At 42.9% G+C, this 18,902-nt stretch overlaps 1 protein-coding gene across 11 annotated transcripts in view; it reads right to left on the bottom strand.

Moving 5' to 3' along the window:
* The window catches only part of CADPS (calcium dependent secretion activator), a 478,170-nt gene that overhangs the window by 251,823 nt on the left and 207,445 nt on the right, over window positions 1–18,902 (bottom strand). For all 11 annotated transcript variants that reach the window (XM_081245095.1, XM_081245093.1, XM_081245090.1 and 8 more), the window contains exon 4: window positions 15,201–15,281. In XM_081245095.1, coding sequence (XP_081101221.1) covers window positions 15,201–15,281 — 81 coding nt within the window. The remainder of the gene's footprint in view (window positions 1–15,200; window positions 15,282–18,902) is intronic.

Here is an 18,902-nt window from a genome sequence, read left to right as displayed (position 1 = left end):
AGAAAGCCAAGTTATTCCTCTTGTAGGTTAGATCCCTGAGATTCTCTTATTTTCCTTTCAATACTCAAGACTCATATCTTCGAAACTTTTGCACTGTGGGCTGGATTTTTATCATTCTTGGGCTCAATCAGAGGACAAATATGAGCCTCAAAAATGTGGGTATCCTTTATGACAAAGGCCCTGGGCTGCTGGGCCATCATCCCTTAGAAAATATTTACTGCCACCCAAACTGTGCCTGGCACAGTTTTAGGCGTGGGGAGATCATGATGAAAGGATGTGAACTGTTCTGGAGCTTTACAGCTAGCAGAGAGAAAGATCTTTAAGGAAACGTCAAGGTCGATGCTTGAGGGAAGTAGATGAGAAGTGATCTCTTCCTGAGAGAATCAGGGGTAGCCTTCCAGAGAAGGTGACCCTCAGGCTGAGAGTCTGATGGATGAGGAACCGTTTGACACCGGGTTGAGTTGGCTGAGACAGGGCCACTTTTATTTGCTCTTTTCTGAGAAATAGGTAATAGGCAACCACGAATCCAAGAAGGTCTATATAACGGAATGTGGTCACAAAATACTTCCCCATCTTCTTTTGAATATGGTCCTTCTAACGAGTGAAGAGAAGAATAAGATAAGTTAATTGATGTTAAAGGCTGCCAAGCAGCACAGGTTACATACTAACAGCCTGAAGGCTGGGACACTGATCTATCTCTTTCCTCCTTGTACTGGAGCCCAAATCTTATAACTATAGGGGATATTGGAGGAGCTGGGTAAGTGTATCTTTGATTTTACTGGCAGCTGCTGGCCCTGCAGTTGCCATGGAGATGGAGAGAAAAACCATTGTGTCTGTGAAGTGGGTTCTCTCCTGCCAATCAGCCTTACTATCAAGTGAGGTCCCTTCATCACACCCATCTTTGGGACTCACTCAAGGTCTTTTAACTCCAGTCTTGAAATTTTGGAAGAAGACCCAGTGATTACAGACACCACAACTCTGGCCCAGAGCTGGCACCCACCAAACTTTCTGCAGGAGAATATTGGAAAAATCCAAAGAATGACCACTCCTCCCAAAACTTGGATAGCTACTAATGGCATCATAAAAAGATGCTTATAAAACTGAAGTCTGGGGACTTTCCTGGTGGTGCAGGGCTTAAGAATCCATCTGCCAATGCAGGGGACATGGGTTTGATCCCTGGTCCAGGAAGATCCCTCATACTGTGGAGCAACTAAGCCCGTGCACCACAACTACTGAGCCTGCGCTCTAGAGCCTGAGAGCCGCAACTACTGAAGCCCGTGCACCTAGAGCCTGTGCTCTGCAACAAGAGAAGCCACCGCAATGAGAAGCCCACACACCACAACGAAGAGTAGCCCCTGCTCGCCTCAACTAGAGAAAGTCCGCACACAGCAATGAAGACAAATATATATATATATATAATAAATAGAAATAAATTTTAAAAAACCCACTGAAGTCTGCAAGGGAAAACAAGGCCATTTTTCTATTCTGAGTACTTAAGCCTTGAGAAGGAATAGCATTCTGTCAATCTAGGCTGAGTTTCTAAAGGGGTCTTCAACGGCAGCCCCACTATAAACACATTTCAAAAGCAGCCTCACAGACATTAGAAGGCATTTTGGACACAGGTATTATATTAATAGTTTCCTGGATTGGTCTTTTTACTCAAAGCTGTTCTTAAGTGGCTTAGTTTTACTTCCTCAGCTTTTATGAATTAGGTGGACTTCCTTTTCCTTGAATGAACGCCCTGGGCATTTAGATTTTTCTTTGAACTCAGATTCCCCTGGGTTCTTAGCTGCCTGACAAAGGCCAGAGTCAGGGAGATGCTCCCTACACACATTTTTTTTTTTTTTTTCTTTTCTTTGCGGTACGTGGGCCTCTCACTGTTGTGGCCTCTCCCGTTGTGGAGCACAGGCTCCGGACGTGCAGGCTCAGTGGCCATGGCTCACGGTCCCAGCCTCTCCGCGGCATGTGGGATCTTCCCAGACCGGGACCCGAACCCGTGTCCCCTGCATCGGCAGGCGGACTCTCAACCACTGCGTCACCAGGGAAGCCCCCTACACACATTCTTGCAGGCCAAAAATTGAACTAAATTTCTACCATGTGCTTGGACACAGGGTAGATGCCAGGTACAACAACATTCACTTGTAAGCTGGGGGTGCTATCATTCTCTGGTAGAAGAGGATTCCACTTTTATCTGCTTGTTGGCAATGTATGGAGGAGAACTTCTCCATCTGGGAAATATCTGGATGTCATTTCTCACCTAGGTACATCATCAGTATCTGCAATGGGACCGTGGTATGAGATGGTCATTTTGCTTCTGCAGAGAATGTGGTTTAAATGGCAACTCCCCACTGAAATGACAGCTTAAAAAAACAATGGTGTTTCACTCCCAGACCTCTGCCTCTATTATAAAAGCAGCAGTATTTGTCTTATATAATCAGCTCAAGAATTTTGGAATTTTACCCAAAATGTGGCCAAAAGAACTGGCAAATATCACAGCAGCACTAATGCCACAAGCTGCCTGTTTAAGCTCCAATGTCAACTGCTAATCACACAATTTAAATAACTTAGGCTTAATTCCTGGGTGAAATTTGGGGACTCTTTAACATCAACACGAGAGGATTTGGGAAAATGTCTGAGCAGGGATTAAGAAGTCTTTTCTACCAGATTTTTAAAAAATGCATTCAGATCTCTTCATGGATCTTTTAAGGCAGAGTGTCAGATGTTCACAGTGAGGGCTCACACAGCCACCTCTGATGATTCGTTGGATGTTGGTGTGACTGAACTGATAGATTGCAGGGTAGGGATGCGGGTAGAGGAAAGCCACCTTGCACTTGCCTCCCTTCTCTCCTAGGAAGAAAGGACAAACATTTGCCTTTTGTAAGCACAAAAGAGGATAAGAATGCTGCTGGCAGAACCACCGAGGTCCCCACCACCTCTTTCCCCGATGCCAAGGAAATCAAAGTGGAAGGGATTCAGAATTCCAGGAGCCCATTCTGCCTGCTGCTTTTGCTTCATTTGGGCTTCTGCATAAACTGAAGGGAATGCACAGCAAATTTTCGTGCAAGAGAGAAAGCAGTTTCCGGGATGGGCAACCGTCAGGGAGGGAGGAGCTGGGGGCAGTCTTGTCCTGGTGTAACTGCCTGTCATCTGACTACTCAAAAGAAAGAATGTGAAACTTGGAATTAAAGCACTCGGCTTTCTACTTACTGGCTGTGTGAACTTTGATGTGTCACTTAAACTCTTGGATGTGCCTGAACTGCGGAAAATCATCATTAACTTGCAGGATCATTTGTCACAGGTCTAAATGAGAGTTTACGTGAACTGCATAGCCAGTGCAAATTAATAAAGGCCTCATCAACAGAGAGAGAAGTCAGGATGCAGAAAGGTGAAGGCCTGGGTGAAGGGCATGTTGGATCTTTGGATTGGGGCGATGGGGAAATGAGGCTCTATGTTTGGGAAGGCATTTTGTAATGGTAGTGTGCATACTGGTTAAGAGAGAAGGTTCTGGTCAGTGAATGAGCTTGGCCAAGGCCTCTGATGTCTGTGCTGCAGCCTCCTCTATGACATGAGAATACTAGGAGCACCTTTCTCATAAAGTTGTTGGAGGGTTAGGTAGGTTCTCAAATGTAAAATGCTTAGAAGAGAGTTGGGCACATAGTGAACACCGCATAAGCAACAGTTATTTTGTCCACATCTTCGAGGGGCTCCTAATTCATAATGATCACCCTGCCCAGAGCCTTACCTTGTCGGTACCACCCTCTCCCTCAGTGATGTATCTCTAGCATCCACGTGTTCACTGAGACCCTCACCCCCTTTCCACGGTGGACTGATCGATTGATCTAGGGGTTGGCCCTTGAACTAAGCGGGGCCAGGCAGAAGCCTGAGTCTTGAAATTGTGAATGTGAGGGGGTAGTGAGAAAAGCGGAAAGAGGAGATTGGGAAAAAGATTTGAGAGAGAGGTTGACTGGCTGAATGGTTTCCCATTTGGCCATCCTGGAAACACGGAGAACTGTGGAACAGCCATGTTTCCCATCTGAGAAGCAAAGAAAGATGGTTTGCAGAGAAAGAAGGAATAATGAATGGGACACACAGACTCAAGGGAAGGGGGAAAGTCCTGACCACTTGGTGGCCCCTGGCTCCACTCCCTTCCTAGGTCTTGGCTGTACCTTGCCCATGGGTTCTGTGAGACATTCCTTGATCCCTAGAATCAATCCCCTCTTTTAAAAGCTTCCTTGAGTTGGTGCTTCTAATTTGCAATCAAGACACTCTACCCATCTTATAATTCAGAGAACACAGTGAATTATGTATGATGGATGACATCTATCTCCAGGAATTTCTGGTTATGATATTTACAGGAGCTGATGTTCAGCCATATGGGTTGAATTGCACACCCTCAATAAAATTCACTGTGATGCTACAAATAGAAAAATCAGGGCATGCTAAAAGAAGATAAGCATGGGTGCTTTGTTTCAATATCTTTTCAGGAACTAGCCTGTATCTGAAAACTTGATATTTAATTTTTAGTAGATGAGATACTTCTCACTCTTCCTCAGTATTAGCCAGGATGGTTTAAGCAGAAGTAGAATTTCCTTTTCTTGGAATCCAACTAAACTGAAGGAAAAAGTTACACAGTTGATGGTCAGGAAGAAGTAGATCCAGTGGCTTGAACACCCTGAGGATCTCAGTATATTCTGTTTATCTTTGTATGTATGTGAGCTTCACTCTTTTATCTTCCTTACCCTACACTGAAGAAATGAACATGGCTGCAGACATCTTTCTACCACTACAAGACACAGCTCTGTTGGCCTACAGTCCACAGGTCCCAGTGAAGGGGTTCATTGGTTTAGTTGCATCCATTTCTGGACCAGTTTAGTTGCATCCATTTCTGGACCAATCACTAATGGCCGGGGCAGGCTGGGAGATGTGATTGGTTCCACGTGGGTGAGGAGTCCACTTCCAGAACCAAGTAACTGTGGCAAGGGGGCCATTGGCATGAATGAATATTGTAAAAGAAGACAGGCAATTTCCAGGAGAACAGGAGACAGTAGTGGGCAGATTCTCATAGAAATCCTCCTGAATGTTTAAATATACCCTCCACATACTTTGAAATATACTCTCCATATACTTTGACCAAGATTTACTTTAGTTGCCTATTTCATTGTCCAAGAAAGTCTAGTTCTAAGTTGTCAGAAACATCCTATTAGGTATCAAAATACCCAGTGGTGTGGGCCAAGGGAGAGAGTTCTTTGGGTTTTTTTAACATCTTTATTGGAGTATAATTGCTTTACAATGGTGTGTTAGTTTCTGCATTATAACAAAGTGAATCAATTATACATATACATATGTCCCATATCTCTTCCCCCTTGCGGCTCCCTCCCTTCGACCCTCCCTATCCCACCCCTCTAGGTGGTCACAAAGCACTGAGCATCAGCTTCCCACTAGCTATCTATTTTACGTTTGGTAGTGTATATTATGTCCACGCAGCTCTCTCACTTTGTCACAGCTTACCATTCCCCTTCCCTGTAACCTAAAGTCCATTCTCTAGTAGGTCTGCATCTTTATTCTCGACTTGCCTCTAGATTCTTCATGACCTTTTTTTTTTTTTTTTTTTAGATTCCATATATATGTGTTAGCATACGGTATTTGTTTTTCTCTTTCTGACTTACTTCACTCTGTATGACAGGCTCTAGGTCCATCCACATCACTACAAATAACTCAATTTCATTTCCTTTTATGGCTGAGTAATATTTCATTGTATATATGTGCCACATCTTCTTTATCCATTCATCTGTTGATGGACACTTAGGTTGCTTCCATGCCCTGGCTATTGTAAATAGAGCTGCAATGAACATTGGGGTGCATGTGTCATTTTGAATTATGGTTTTCTCAGGGTATATGCCCAGTAGTGGGATTGCTGGGTCATATGGTAGTTCTATTTTTAGTTTTTTAAGGAACCTCCATACTGTTCTCCATAGTGGCTATATCAATTTACATTCCAACCAACAGTGCAAGAGGGTTCCCTTTTCTCCACACCCTCTCCAGCCTTTATTGTTTGTAGATTTTTTGATGATGGCCATTCTGACTGGTGTGAGATGGTATCTCATTGTAGTTTTGATTTCCATTTTTCTAATGATTAATGATGTTGAGCATTCTTTCATGTGTCTGTTGGCAATCTGTATATCTTCTTTGGAGAAATATCTATTTAGGTCTTCTGCCCATTTTTGGATTGGGTTGTTTTTTTTGATATTGAGCTGCATGAGCTGCTTGTCAATTTTGGAGATTAATCCTTTGTCAGTTGCTTCATTTGCAAATATTTTCTCCCATTCTGAGGGTTGTCTTTTTGCCTTTTTTATGGTTTCCTTTGCTGTGCAAAAGCTTTTAAGCTTCATTAGGCTCCATTTGTTTATTTTTGTTTTTATTTCCTTTCCTCTAAGAGGTGGGTCAAAAAGGATCTTGCTGTGATTTATGTCATAGAGTGTTCTGCCTATGTTTTCCTCCAAGAGTTTTATAGTGTCTGGCCTTACATTTAGGTCTTTAATCCACTTTCAGTTTATTTTTGTGTATGGTGTTAGGGAGTGTTCTAATTTCATTCTTTTACATGTAGCTGTCCAGTCTTCCCAGCACCCCTTATTGAAGAGGCTGTCTTTTCTCCACTGTATATTCTTGTCTCCTTTATCAAAGATAAGGTGACCATATGTGCATGGGTTTATCTCTGGGCTTTCGATCCTGTTCCATTGATCTATATTTCTGTTTTTGTGCCAGTACCATATTGTCTTGATTACTGTTATCTTTGTAGTATAGTCTGAAGTCAGGGAGCCGGATTCCTCCAGCTCCGTTTTTCTTTCTCAAGATTGCTTTGGCTATTCGGGGTCTTTTGTGTTTCCATACAAATTGTGAAATTTTTTGTTCTAGTTCTGTGAAAAATGTCAGTGGTAGTTTGATACGGACTGCATTGAATCTGTAGATTGCTTTGGGTAGTATAGTCATTTTCACAATGTTGATTCTTCCAGTCCAAGAACATGGTATATCTCTCCATCTATCTGTATCATCATTAATTTCTTTCATCAGTGTCTTATAATTTTCTGCATACAGGTCTTTTGTCTCCTTAGGTAGGTTTATTCCTAGATATTTTATTCTTTTGGTTGCAATGGTAAATGGGAGAGTTTTCTTAATTTCACTTTCAGATTTTTCATCATTAGTGTATAGGAATGCTAGATTTCTGTGCATTAATTTTGTATCCTGTTACTTTACCAAATTCATTGATTAGCTCTAGTAGTTTTCTGATAGCATCTTTAGGATTCTCTATGTATAGTATCATGTCATCTGCAAACAGTGACAGCTTTACTTCTTCTTTTCTGATTTGGATTCCTTTCATTTCTCTTTCTTCTCTGACTGCTGTGGCTAAAACTTCCAAAACTATGTTGAATAATAGTGGTGAGAATGGGCAACCTTGTCTTGTTCCTGATGTTAGTGGAAATGGTTTCACTTTTTCACCATGGAGGACGATGTTGGCTGTGGTTTGCCATATATGGCCTTTATTATGTTGAGGAAAGTTCCCTCTATGCCTACTTTCTGGGGTGTTTTTTATCATAAATGGGTGTTGAACTGTCGAAAGCTTTCTCTGCATCTATTGAGATAATCATATGGTTTTTCTCCTTCAATTTGTTAATATGGTATATCACATCGATTGATTTGCTTATATTGAAGAATCCTTGCATTCCTGAGATAAACCCCACTTGATCATGGTGTATGATCCTTTTAATGTGCTGCTGGATTCTGTTTGCTAGTATTTTTTGGGGATTTTTGCATCTATGTTCATCAGTGATATTGGCCTGTAGTTTTGTTTCTTTGTGACATCTTTGTCTGGTTTTGGTATCAGGGTGATGGTAGCCTCGTAGAATGAGTTTGGGAGTGTTCCTCCCACTGCTATATTTTGGAAGAGTTTGAGAAGGATAGGTGTTAACTCTTCTCTAAATGTTTGATAGAATTCGCCTGTGAAGCCATCTGGTCCTGGGCTTTTGTTTGTTGGAAGATTTTTTATCACAGTTTCAATTTCAGTGCTTGTGATTGGTCTGTTCATATTTTCTATTTCTTCCTGGTTCAGTCTTGGAAGGTTGTGCATTTCTAAGAATTTGTCCATTTGTTCCAGGTTGTCCATTTTATTGGCATAGAGTTGCTTGTAGTAATCTCTCATGATCCTTTGTATTTCTGCAGTTTCAGTTGTTACTTCTCCTTTTTCATTTCTAATTCTGTTGATTTGAGTCGCCTTCTCCCTTTTTTTGTTCATGAGTCTGGTTAATGGTTTATCAATTTTGTTTATCTTCTCAAAGAACAAGCTTTTAGTTTTACTGATCTTTGCTATCGTTTCCTTCATTTCTTTTTCATTTATTTCTGATCTGATCTTTATGATTTCTTTCCTTCTGCCCAAGTTTGGGGTTTTTTTGTTCTTCTTTCTCTAATTGCTTTAGGTGTAAGGTTAGGTTGTTTATTTGAGATATTTCTTGTTTCTTAAGGTAGGATTGTATTGCTATAAACTTCCCTCTTCAAACTGCTTTTGCTGTATCCCATAGATTTTGGGTTGTCATGTTTCATTGTCATTTGTTTCTAGGTATTTTTTGATTTCCTTTTTGATTTCTTCAGTGATCTCTTGGTTATTAAGTACTGTGTTGTTTAGCCTCCATGTGTTTGTGTTTTTTACAGATTTTTTCCTGTAATTGATATCTAGTCTCATAGCGTTGTGTTCAGAAAAGATACCTGATACGATTTCAATTTTCTTAAATTTACCAAGGTTTGATTTGTGATCCAAGATAAGATCTGTCCTGGAGAATGTTCCATGAGCATTTGAGAAGAATGCGTATTCTGTTGTTTTTGGATGACATGTCCTATAAATATCAATTAAGTCCAACTTGTTTAATATATCATTTAAAGCTTGTGTTTCCTTATTTATTTTCATTTTGGATGATCTGTCCATTGGTTAAAGTGGGGTGTTAAAGTCCCCTACTATGATTGTGTCCCTGTCGATTTCCCCTTTTATGGCTGTTAGTATTTGCCTTATGTACTGAGGTGCTCCTATGTTGGGTGCATAAATATTTACAATTACTATATCTTCTCTTTGGATTGGTCCCTTGATCATTATGTAGTGTCCTTCTTTGTCTCTTGTAATAGTCTTTGTTTTAAAGTCTATTTTGTCTGATATGAGAACTGCTACTCCAGCTTTCTTTTGATTTCCATTTGCATGGAATATCTTTTTCCATCCCCTCACTTTCAGTCTGTATGTGTCCCTAGGTCTGAAGTGGGTCTCTTATAGACAGCATATATACAGGTCTTGTTTTTGTATCCATTCAGCCAATCTATGTCTTTTGGTTGGAGCATTTAATCCATTTACATTCAAGGTAATTATCGATATGTATGTTCCTATTACCATTTTCTTAATTGTTTTGGGTTTGTTATTGTAGGTCTTTTCCTTCTCTTGTGTTTCCTGCCTAGAGAAGTTCCTTTAGCATTTGTTGTAGAGCTGGTTTGGTGGTGCTGAATTCTCTTAGCTTTTGCTTGTCTGGAAAGGTTTTAATTTCTCTGTCAAATCTGAATGAGATCCTTGCTGGGTAGAGTAATCTTGGTTGCAGGTTTTTCTCCTTCATCACTTTAAATTTGTCCTGCCAGTCCCTTCTCACGTGCAGAGTTTCTGCTGAAAGATCAGCTGTTAACTTTATGGGGATTCCCTTGTGTATTATTTGTTGTTTTACCCTTGCTGCTTTTAATATTTTTTCTTTACATTTAATTTTTTTTAAAGTAAGAGTGTTTGTTTGTTTGTTTGTTTATTTATGGCTGAGCTGGGTCTTCATTGCTGTGCGAGGGCTTTCTCTAGTTGTGGCAAGCAGGGGCTACTCTTCACTGCGGTGCGCGGGCTTCTCATTGTGGTGGCTTCTTCTGTTGCGGAGCATGGGCTCTAGGCATGCGGGCTCAGTAGTTGTGGCTCACAGGCTCCAGATCGCAGGCTCAGCAGTTGTGGCACACGGGCTTAGTTGCTCTGTGGCATGTGGGATCTTCCCGGACCAGGGATCGAACCCATGTCCTCTGCATTGACAGACAAATTCCCAACCACTGTGCCACCAGGGAAGTCCCTGTATTTAATTATTATTATTATTATTATTATTATTATTATTTGCAGTATGCAGGCCTCTCACTGTTGTCGCCTCTCCCATTGCGGAGCACAGGCTCCGGACGTGCAGGCTCAGTGGCCATGGCTCACGGGCCCAGCCGCTCCACGGCATGTGGGATCTTCCCAGACTGGGGCACGAACCCATGTCCCCTGAGTCGGCAGGCAGACTCTCAACCACTGCGCCACCAGGGAAGCCCCCCTGTATTTAATTTTTGATAGTGTGATCAATATGTGTCTTGACGTGTTTCTCCTAAGATTTATCCTGTATGGGACTCTCTGTGCTTCCTGGACTTGATTAACTATTTCCTTTCCCATATTAGGGAAGTTTTTAACTATAATTTTTTCAAATATTTTCTCAGTCCATTTCTTTTTCTCTTCTTCGTCTGGGACCCCTATAATTTGAATGTTGGTGCATTTAATGTTGTCCCAGAGGTCTCTGAGACTGTCCTCAATTCTTTTCATTCTTTATTCTGCTCTGCAGTAGTTATTTCCACTATTTTATCTTCCAGGTCACTTATCCATTCTTCTGCCTCAGTTATTCTGCTATTGATCCCTCTAGAGAATTTTTAATTTCATTTATTTTGTTGTTCATCATTGTTTGTTTGCTCTTTGGTTCTTCTAGGTCCTTGTTCAACGTTTCTTGTATTTTCTCCATTCTATTTCCAAGATTTTGGATCATCTTTATCATTATTCTGAATTCTTTTTCAGGTAGACTGCCTATTTCCTCTTCATTTGTTAGGTCTGGTGGGTTTTTGCCTTGCTCCTTCATCTACTGTGTGTTTCTCTGTCTTCTCATTTTGCTTAACTTATTGTGTTTGGGGTCTCCTTTTTGCAGGCTGCAGGTTCATAGTTCCCACTGTTTTTGGTGTCTGTCCCCAGGGGCTAAGGTTGGTTCAGTGGGTTGTGTAGGCTTCCTGGTGGAGGGGACTAGTGCTGTGCTCCAGTGGATGAGGCTGGATCTTGTCTTTTTGGTGGGCAGGTCCACATCTGGTGGTGTGTTTTGGTGTGTCTGTGGCCTTATTGTGATTTCAGGTAGCCTCTCTGCTGATGGATGGGGTTGTGTTCCTGTCTTTCTACTTGTTTGGCATAAAGTGTCCAGCACTGTAGCTTGCTGGCTGTTGTGTGGAGCTGGGTTTTGGTGTTGAGATGGAGATCTCTGGGATATTTTTGCCGTTTGATATAACATGGAGCTGGGAGGTCTCTGAACTTGGCTCTCCCACCTCAGAGGCACAGCCCTGATGCCTGGCTGGAGCACCAAGAGCCTTTCATCCACACAGCTCAGAATAAAAGGGGGAAAAGAAAGAAAGAAAGAAAGAAGATAAAATAAAATAAAGTAAAAATAAAATAAAGTCATTAAAGTAAAAAATAATTAAGAAAAAATTTTTAATAAGTAAAAAAGAAAAAAAAGGACAGACAGAACCCTAGGACAAATGGTAAAAGCAAAGTTATACCGACAGAATCACACACAGAAGCATACACATACAAACTCAGAAAAAGAGAAAAAGGGGAAAAAAATATATATATATATATATTGTTGCTCCCAAAGTCCACCTCCTCAACTTGGGATGATTCATTGTCTATTCGGGTATTCCACAGATGCAGGGTACATCAAGTTGATTGTGGAGATTTAATCCTCTGCTCCTAAGGCTGCTGGGAGAGATTTCCCTTTCTCTTCTTTGTTCTCACAGCTCCCGAGGGTCAGCTTTGGATTTGGACCTGCCTCTGCGTGTAGGTCGCCTGAGGGCGTCTGTTCCCGCCCAGATAGGACAGGGTTAAAGGAGCAGCTGATTTGGGCTCTGGCCGGGGTGGGCGGGGGCGCGTCAGAGGCCGGCATGACGTTGTACTAGCCTGAGGCACACCGTGCGTTCTCCCTGGGAAGTTGTCCCTGGATCCCAGGACCCTGGCAGTGGCGGGCTGCACAGGCTCCCGGGAGTGGAGGTGTGGAGAGTGACCTGTGCTCGTACACAGGCTTCTTGGTGGCGGCAGCAGCAGCCCCAGCGTCCCACGCCCGTCTCTGGGGTCCGCGCCTTTAGCCGCGGCTCGCGCCCGTCTCTGGAACTCCTTTAAGCAGAGCTCTTAATCCCCTCTCCTCACGCACCAGGAAACAAAGAGGCAAGAAAAAGTCTCTTGCCTCTTTCGGCAGCTCCAGACCTTTTCCCGGACTCCCTCCCGGCTAGCCGTGGCGCACTAGCCCCCATCAGGCTGTGTTCACGCCGCCAACGCCAGTCCTCTCCCTGCGCTCTGACCGAAGCCCGAGCCTCAGCTCCCAGCCCCGCCCGCCCCGGTGGCTGAGCAGACAAGCCTCTCGGGCTGGTGAGTGCCGGTCGGCCCCGGTCCTCTGTGCGGGAATCTCTCCGCTTTGCCCTCCGCACCCCTGTTGCTGTGCTTTCCTCCGCGGCCCCGAAGCTCCCCGCCTCCGCCACCCGCAGTCTCCGCCCGCGAAGGGGCCTCTAGTGTTGTGGAAACCTTTCCTCCTTCACAGCTCCCTCCCTCTGGTGTGGTCCCGGTCCCTATTCTTTCGTCTCTGTTTTTTCTTTTTTCTCTTGCCCTACCCAGGTACGTGGGGAGTTTCTTGCCTTTTCGGGGGTCTGAGGTTTTCTGCCATAATTCAGTAGGTGTTCTGTAGGAGCTGTTCCACATGTAGAGGTATTTCTGATGTATTTGTGGGGAGAAAGGTGATCCCCGCATCTTACTCTTCCGCCATCTTGAAGCTCCGCGGGAGAGTTCTTTGATCTATTGTTCAGAGATGAGCAACTTGGCGCACTGTGTAACGGCTGTTCACCCATGGTCTTTTAATAATTAAAATTAGCTTACGCAAGTTTCTAAAATTATGTTAAGACTTAAAAGTAAACAAGACAACTAAAATAAAGGTGACATGAGCTTGTTTTTGAAGTGTGTGTGTGTGTGTGTGTGTAAAATTTTCTGTAAGTGGCACGAATACTTATTAGTTGGGGATATAATAGTTGCCTAAGGGCAGGGCATGCACCAAATGACCTCTATTTTCTGGATAATCTGCTGAGGAGGTGCTGAATTTAGAGAAGTACATTCTGAAGCCTTATTGATGTTTACTCCCACATTAAGCAGGATTTTCAAACATAAGAGCCTTTTACACTACCTTTAGCCAGAGAACTACATACTACTTTTAGCCACCAGACTGACCCGACCATAAACTTTGAAGGTGTCCAAAAACAAGATGCAAAACGTTTCAACACAACTGCTTGAGCACGAAAGGGGATTTTCCTGCTTCTTAGAGTCTCTCTTCGGTTTCTCTTCCAGTAGAATTCTTTTCCACGTGTACAAATCCTGAGACACTTCTTTCCATAGAGAGGAAGGCTGAACACCAAGCTCCACCCTGTGCTCATCCTCCCCCACACCCCGACCCCCATTTTTAAATTTTGCACGTAGGGTGAGCCCAGTCCTAATACTTAGACTTGAGTGAAGGGTCCATTGTAGCCTCTTAACTAGTACCTCTGATGTTCAGCCTAGATTTTCCCATCTCTAAAACAAGAATAACTGAAATGCCCTTATAGAACTGTTTGGAGGATGGAATGAGATGGCATATGTAAAGCATGTAACATGCTTGATACAGAGTCAGTGCTCAAGAAATGCCACTAGCACGATTACTGTTAACACCAATGGTAGAACAGTAAGAATAGGAGATAGGGGCTTCCCTGGTGGCGCAGTGGTTGAGAGTCTGCCTGCCGATGCAGGAGACACAGGTTCGTGCCCCAGTCCGGGAAGATGCCACGTGCCGCGGAGTGGCTGGGCCCGTGAGCCATGGCCGCTGAGCCTGCGCATCCAGAGCCTGTGCTCCACAATGGGAGAGGCCACAAGAGGCCTGCGTACCGCAAAAAAAAAAAAAAAAAGAATAGGAGATAATGCTTAGGCTCCCAATCCTCAACAGGGAGACATCCCAACCCTAGACCGATCCCATCTACTGGGAGACTCAGACATGTAAATGAATAGTCACCATTCAATGAACTGTCATAATAAAGGTTTACACGTGGCAAGAAGAAAGCACAAAGTGGGGAGGATGAGCTCAGCTTTTAGAGAAGCGGTTTTCAGTTGAGGACTGAAGGCTGAGTAGGAGAGCTTGCTAAGTGGAGGAGAGGAGAAAGGTCATTCCACACTGAAACACTAGTGGGTACAAAGGCACTGAGGTTGGAAAGGGCCTGGGATATCCAGAGGGAGACACTCTGTATAGCTGGAATGGGGAGCTCTGGTGGGAAAGTTGTGGGAGGTGAGGCCAATAAAGAAGGATATGGTCTGTGGATTAAGAGCCTTGAATATCATTCTAAAGCAGTGAGATTTTGTTCTGGGGACACTGGAGGATTCTATTGAAGGATTTTGAGGCTCTGTTATGAGATGTTCATATATGAGGTTTAGAATGATGATTACATGCAGGATGGACAGGAGACAGGGAGGGAGTGAAGCCAGGGATATACCCATTAGGAGGCTATTGTAAGATCCAGGCGTGGAAGATGAGGGGCCTGAATCAAAGCACTAGCAGTGGTGCTGGAAACCAGTAAAGGGATCTGACCCACATTTGGGAGGCAGAATCAAGAAGCCAGGTGGCAGACAGACTGTGGAGTGTTCTGGGGAGGAAGGAGAAATTGACAATGACTGGGAGGTTTCATCCGTAGTAACTGCGTGGAGGCCACGTGAGGAGGAGTCTATGCAGGCGTGTGTACTCGGCGGGAGGAAGACGATAGGCAGTAAGATTTGGAACACATCCAGCCTGAAATGCAGGGGACTGGCCACGTGGAAGTGCTTGACAGACAGATGGAAATGTAAGTCTGGGACTCAGAAGAAAGGTGAGGCTGGAGTTTGAGTATTGACTGGAGGATAGGAAATACATGAGCTGTGTCGAGGACACTTGCCCTGAGAAAGAAGGGTTGAGGACCCTACCAGGTGATTATCCTCATCTTCCTGAGAAGATAAAATTCTCAGTTTTATCTTTCCACAGCCCTTAATGATCAGTGCACTTCCGGTGTGGGACTTTGGCCCGGTCCCCCAGCACATGTCCCCAGAGTTTCCTTACCCTGGCTATTTGGTCTGCCATTTGGAGACGTCCATCCAGCTCTCGTCTGATCTGGGCTGCTTGCTCATCTGGATTGTCCAGCTGCACAAAAGCACAAATGTGGAGACTTTCAGTTTGGGTGACAAAAGCCAAGGAACTCATGACTTCACACCCAGACTACTCGGTGCCCCCATAGACCTATTCCACTAAAACGTAAGAATCGTGTGACACACAAATCCAGTTTGAGGGAAATCCCAAGTTAAATCCTTTTAAGGAGAATGTGATGTGGTAGGCAGGCTGTTGCTAAGCAAGACATCTAAATGCACTTGAATAAGAACCTCCTCTGAACTTCTAGGCAGCAGTGCTTCTAACGAGGGCCTGATGCAGCACTCCTGTTTTGGGGTCCAGTGAAGAAGTGTTTACAGGGCAGACATACAAGGAAGGAGATGGTAATATAACTGTTAGTATTGTACCGAGCAGACATAAGTCCGCATACGTAGCGCCTACATGGCATATATCCTGCTGCTCTCCCACCTCTGGACCGTGGATGATTAGTTAATAATTGCATCCTTTCTCTCTGAGCCCTGAGACCTTTTCAACCAGTACTCCAGATGGCTGCTACCTCTCAGCTGGTGTTGATATCTTATATACACTACTAGGTATAAAACAGATAACTAATGAGAACCTACTGTATAACAAAGGGAACTCTACTCAATGCTCTGTGGTGACCTAAATGCGAAGGAAATCCAAAAAGGAGGGGATATATGTATATATACGTATAGCTGATTCACTCTGCTGTACAGCAGAAACTAACACAACATTGTAAAGCAACTAAACTCTAATGAAAACTAATTTAAAAAATTAAGCAGTAAAGTGGAAGTAGGTGCAAGCCTCCTTCTCCTAACTAATTAAATGCATGCATTAGAAACTACACAGAGTATGCTTCAAGGGGAGGCCATCCGTAATCTGCTTGTGAAATTTGCAGTTAGACAGTTACCCACTCAGGTGATTTTTGCCACATCTACATTAAATTTGCATCTGGCTTAAAAAAAATAAAAGAAATCTATCTTTGTCTTCTCTGATGGGTAGACAATTCCCTAACTTCTCTAGTGTCAGTTTTCCCATCCACAGAATGAAGGGGTTGGTTATGTAATCTCCATCATCCCTCTCCCATCTTTCTATAAATCTATGAAAGACATTGGCAAATATTTCTACGAAGGTCCATATAATTAACACTCTAGGCTTTGAGGGCCATAAGATCTCTGTTGCAGTGACTCAGATCTTCCAATGAGGTGTGAAAACGGACACAGACAACACGTAAATGAATGAGCACTGCTGTGTTCCAATAAAATTTTATGTACAACAGGTGGCGGGCCATAGTTACTGATCCCTGCTCTAGGAATTGAAGTTCTCTCTTTACTTCCAAGCAAGCCTAGCGTTATACTTCAAGCTGTAATTGAGTCTGCTTTGTTCAGTACCTGATAAATTATTTTATTCACAGAAAAGTTTAATAAGTAGGGAACAGTGACATTCAAGTGGGATGTGCTCTATTCTTCTTTTCAGAACAGATTAACTCACAACAAAAAGTAGATACAGAAATATGTGAGTTTTTTAGGTCCCTTTCTCTTAAAAGCCATTTTTATTCAGAAATCTGAAAAGTATGGAATTTTATTCAGAAATTTGAAAATGAAAACCCAGCTCCGTGCTTAAAAAAGAATCTAATCTATGCTATGAAATGGTACAGAAAATAAGTTATTTCTAATATGACGTAAATAAGAACACTGGACAATTTATGGTCATATTTTTGAAGCATCATGAGTTGTTTTCTTGGGTTTGTTATACAAAACATAAAAATCTATCTGGCTTTATGCTCTGCATTTTTATCACCCTGTTCAATTCAGGAGTTGCCTTATCTTCTCTTTCCCACAGTTTTGATGAGCAGGACTATTTTCTAGATCATAAAGATGGGATTGTTACTTTTGGTCATATATTCTAAAGTAGCATTTCCAAACGGGTGTTCTGCTGAGCAACACACTTATTAGAGACTCCAGAAGAAAGGATCCAGAAGGGCTCCAAAAGAATGGCTAGAGGGCTTCCCTGGTGGCACAGTGGTTGGGGGTCCGCCTGCCGGTGCAGGGGACACGGGTTCGTGCCCCGGGCCGGGAGGATCCCACATGCCGCAGAGCGGCTGGTCCCGTGAGCCATGGCCGCTGGGCCTGCGCGTCCGGAGCCTGTGCTCCGCAACGGGAGAGGCCACAGCAGTGAGAGGCCCGCATACTGCAAAAAAAAAAAAAAAAAAGAATGGCTAGATAAGTTTGGAAAATGCTGTGTCAAAATGCACAAAATCTCTGAGAAGCTCAGCAGTAAGGAAATCTGTCAGATTTTGACCAACTCAACTATTATTTAACTTAAATTTTTATTTTTACATAATGCCCAGAGAACATGAGTTGGAAATCCTGTTCTAAATAAATAAAGAGAACCACTGGAGAGCGGTCACACCACTAACCAGTGGTCCCTCCATCACCACTTGCTAATAGGCACACGTGGGAAACATGGTATCCTCAGTATTGGGTTTAAGCTCCAATGAACTGTTCTTATTCTATTCCCTTGGAAGCCCAAGACTTCTTCATACCCAGGTGCAAACCCACTGGGAACACTCAGAAATATCCTGTTCAAAATACATATGCAAAAAAAACATCTGACTACTTCACTGAGAAGAAGCAAAATGATTTGGTTAGGGGCTAAAGTTGGGGGGTTCTGTCAGAAGATACGGTGCTCAGAGGTTAAAACTGAAAAGAGAAAACAACCCAACAGAACCATCCCCATTATGAAATTTCTCAGATGTGTGTGAATTCTCCCACTGGCCTCACCAAATACAATTAGAAACAGCAGAGGATGCCAGCAGTGAAGATGAGCAGGCTAGGTCTACACAAAGCTTCATTCATTGGTTCATTTATTCATTCATCTAATTTTTATGGAATGTCTTGCTATGCATGATACTGGAATACAGAAAGGAACAAGACAGACCCAGTTCCTGCCTCCATGGAACTTAAATCTAACAAGAACAGGTATGGCTATTTGAATAATCTGGACACAAAACAGAGAGGATTAGCATTTATTGATGCCTATTTCAAGACCAGGGACTGTATGACCTATATTAAAGCCTTCTCTAAGGGTTCCCAAGAAATAGATGTTAAAGTGCATTATCCCAGGGAAAGGATTCTGGGGTCAAGAAACACTGCTCCTTCCTGAAAATTTATAATACATATTAGCATAATTAAGATTCAAAGAAATTCTGGAGTAAATCAGCTTGTTTAACTGTGTTTAACTTTGTCTTTGACACAATTTTTTCACTGAAAACAAGTATTTCACAGAGCAGTTTGAGAAATTCCCAAGTAAAACAACTTTATGAGGTATGTACCGCTATTATTCCCATTTTACAGATGAGGACACCAAGTCTCTATAAGGTTCAAGAATGTGGTAAAGTGGCATGAGTCATTTGAAATGGGAGTTGGCTCTGCCTCAGACTGGAACTCTTTTGTTCTGCTTTATGTTGACTTTCTTCTTTAGTGTATTGTTTTGGTTTTCTAATTGGCCCTGACAACTAACTCCACACTCCTACGTAGTTCAATTTAATACAAAGAGCCACCACTAGGGGGCAGAGAACTATCTACCATCCATTTCCTATCATGAGTGATTTCTTCTGGGGATGCTGTTGCAGCA

Source organism: Mesoplodon bidens, assembly GCF_964165515.1.
Source record: "Mesoplodon bidens genome assembly, chromosome: 10".
NCBI lineage: Eukaryota > Metazoa > Chordata > Mammalia > Artiodactyla > Ziphiidae > Mesoplodon > Mesoplodon bidens.
The sequence above is the reverse complement of the archived record's forward strand: the minus strand, read 5'-3'. Positions and strand labels throughout refer to the sequence as shown.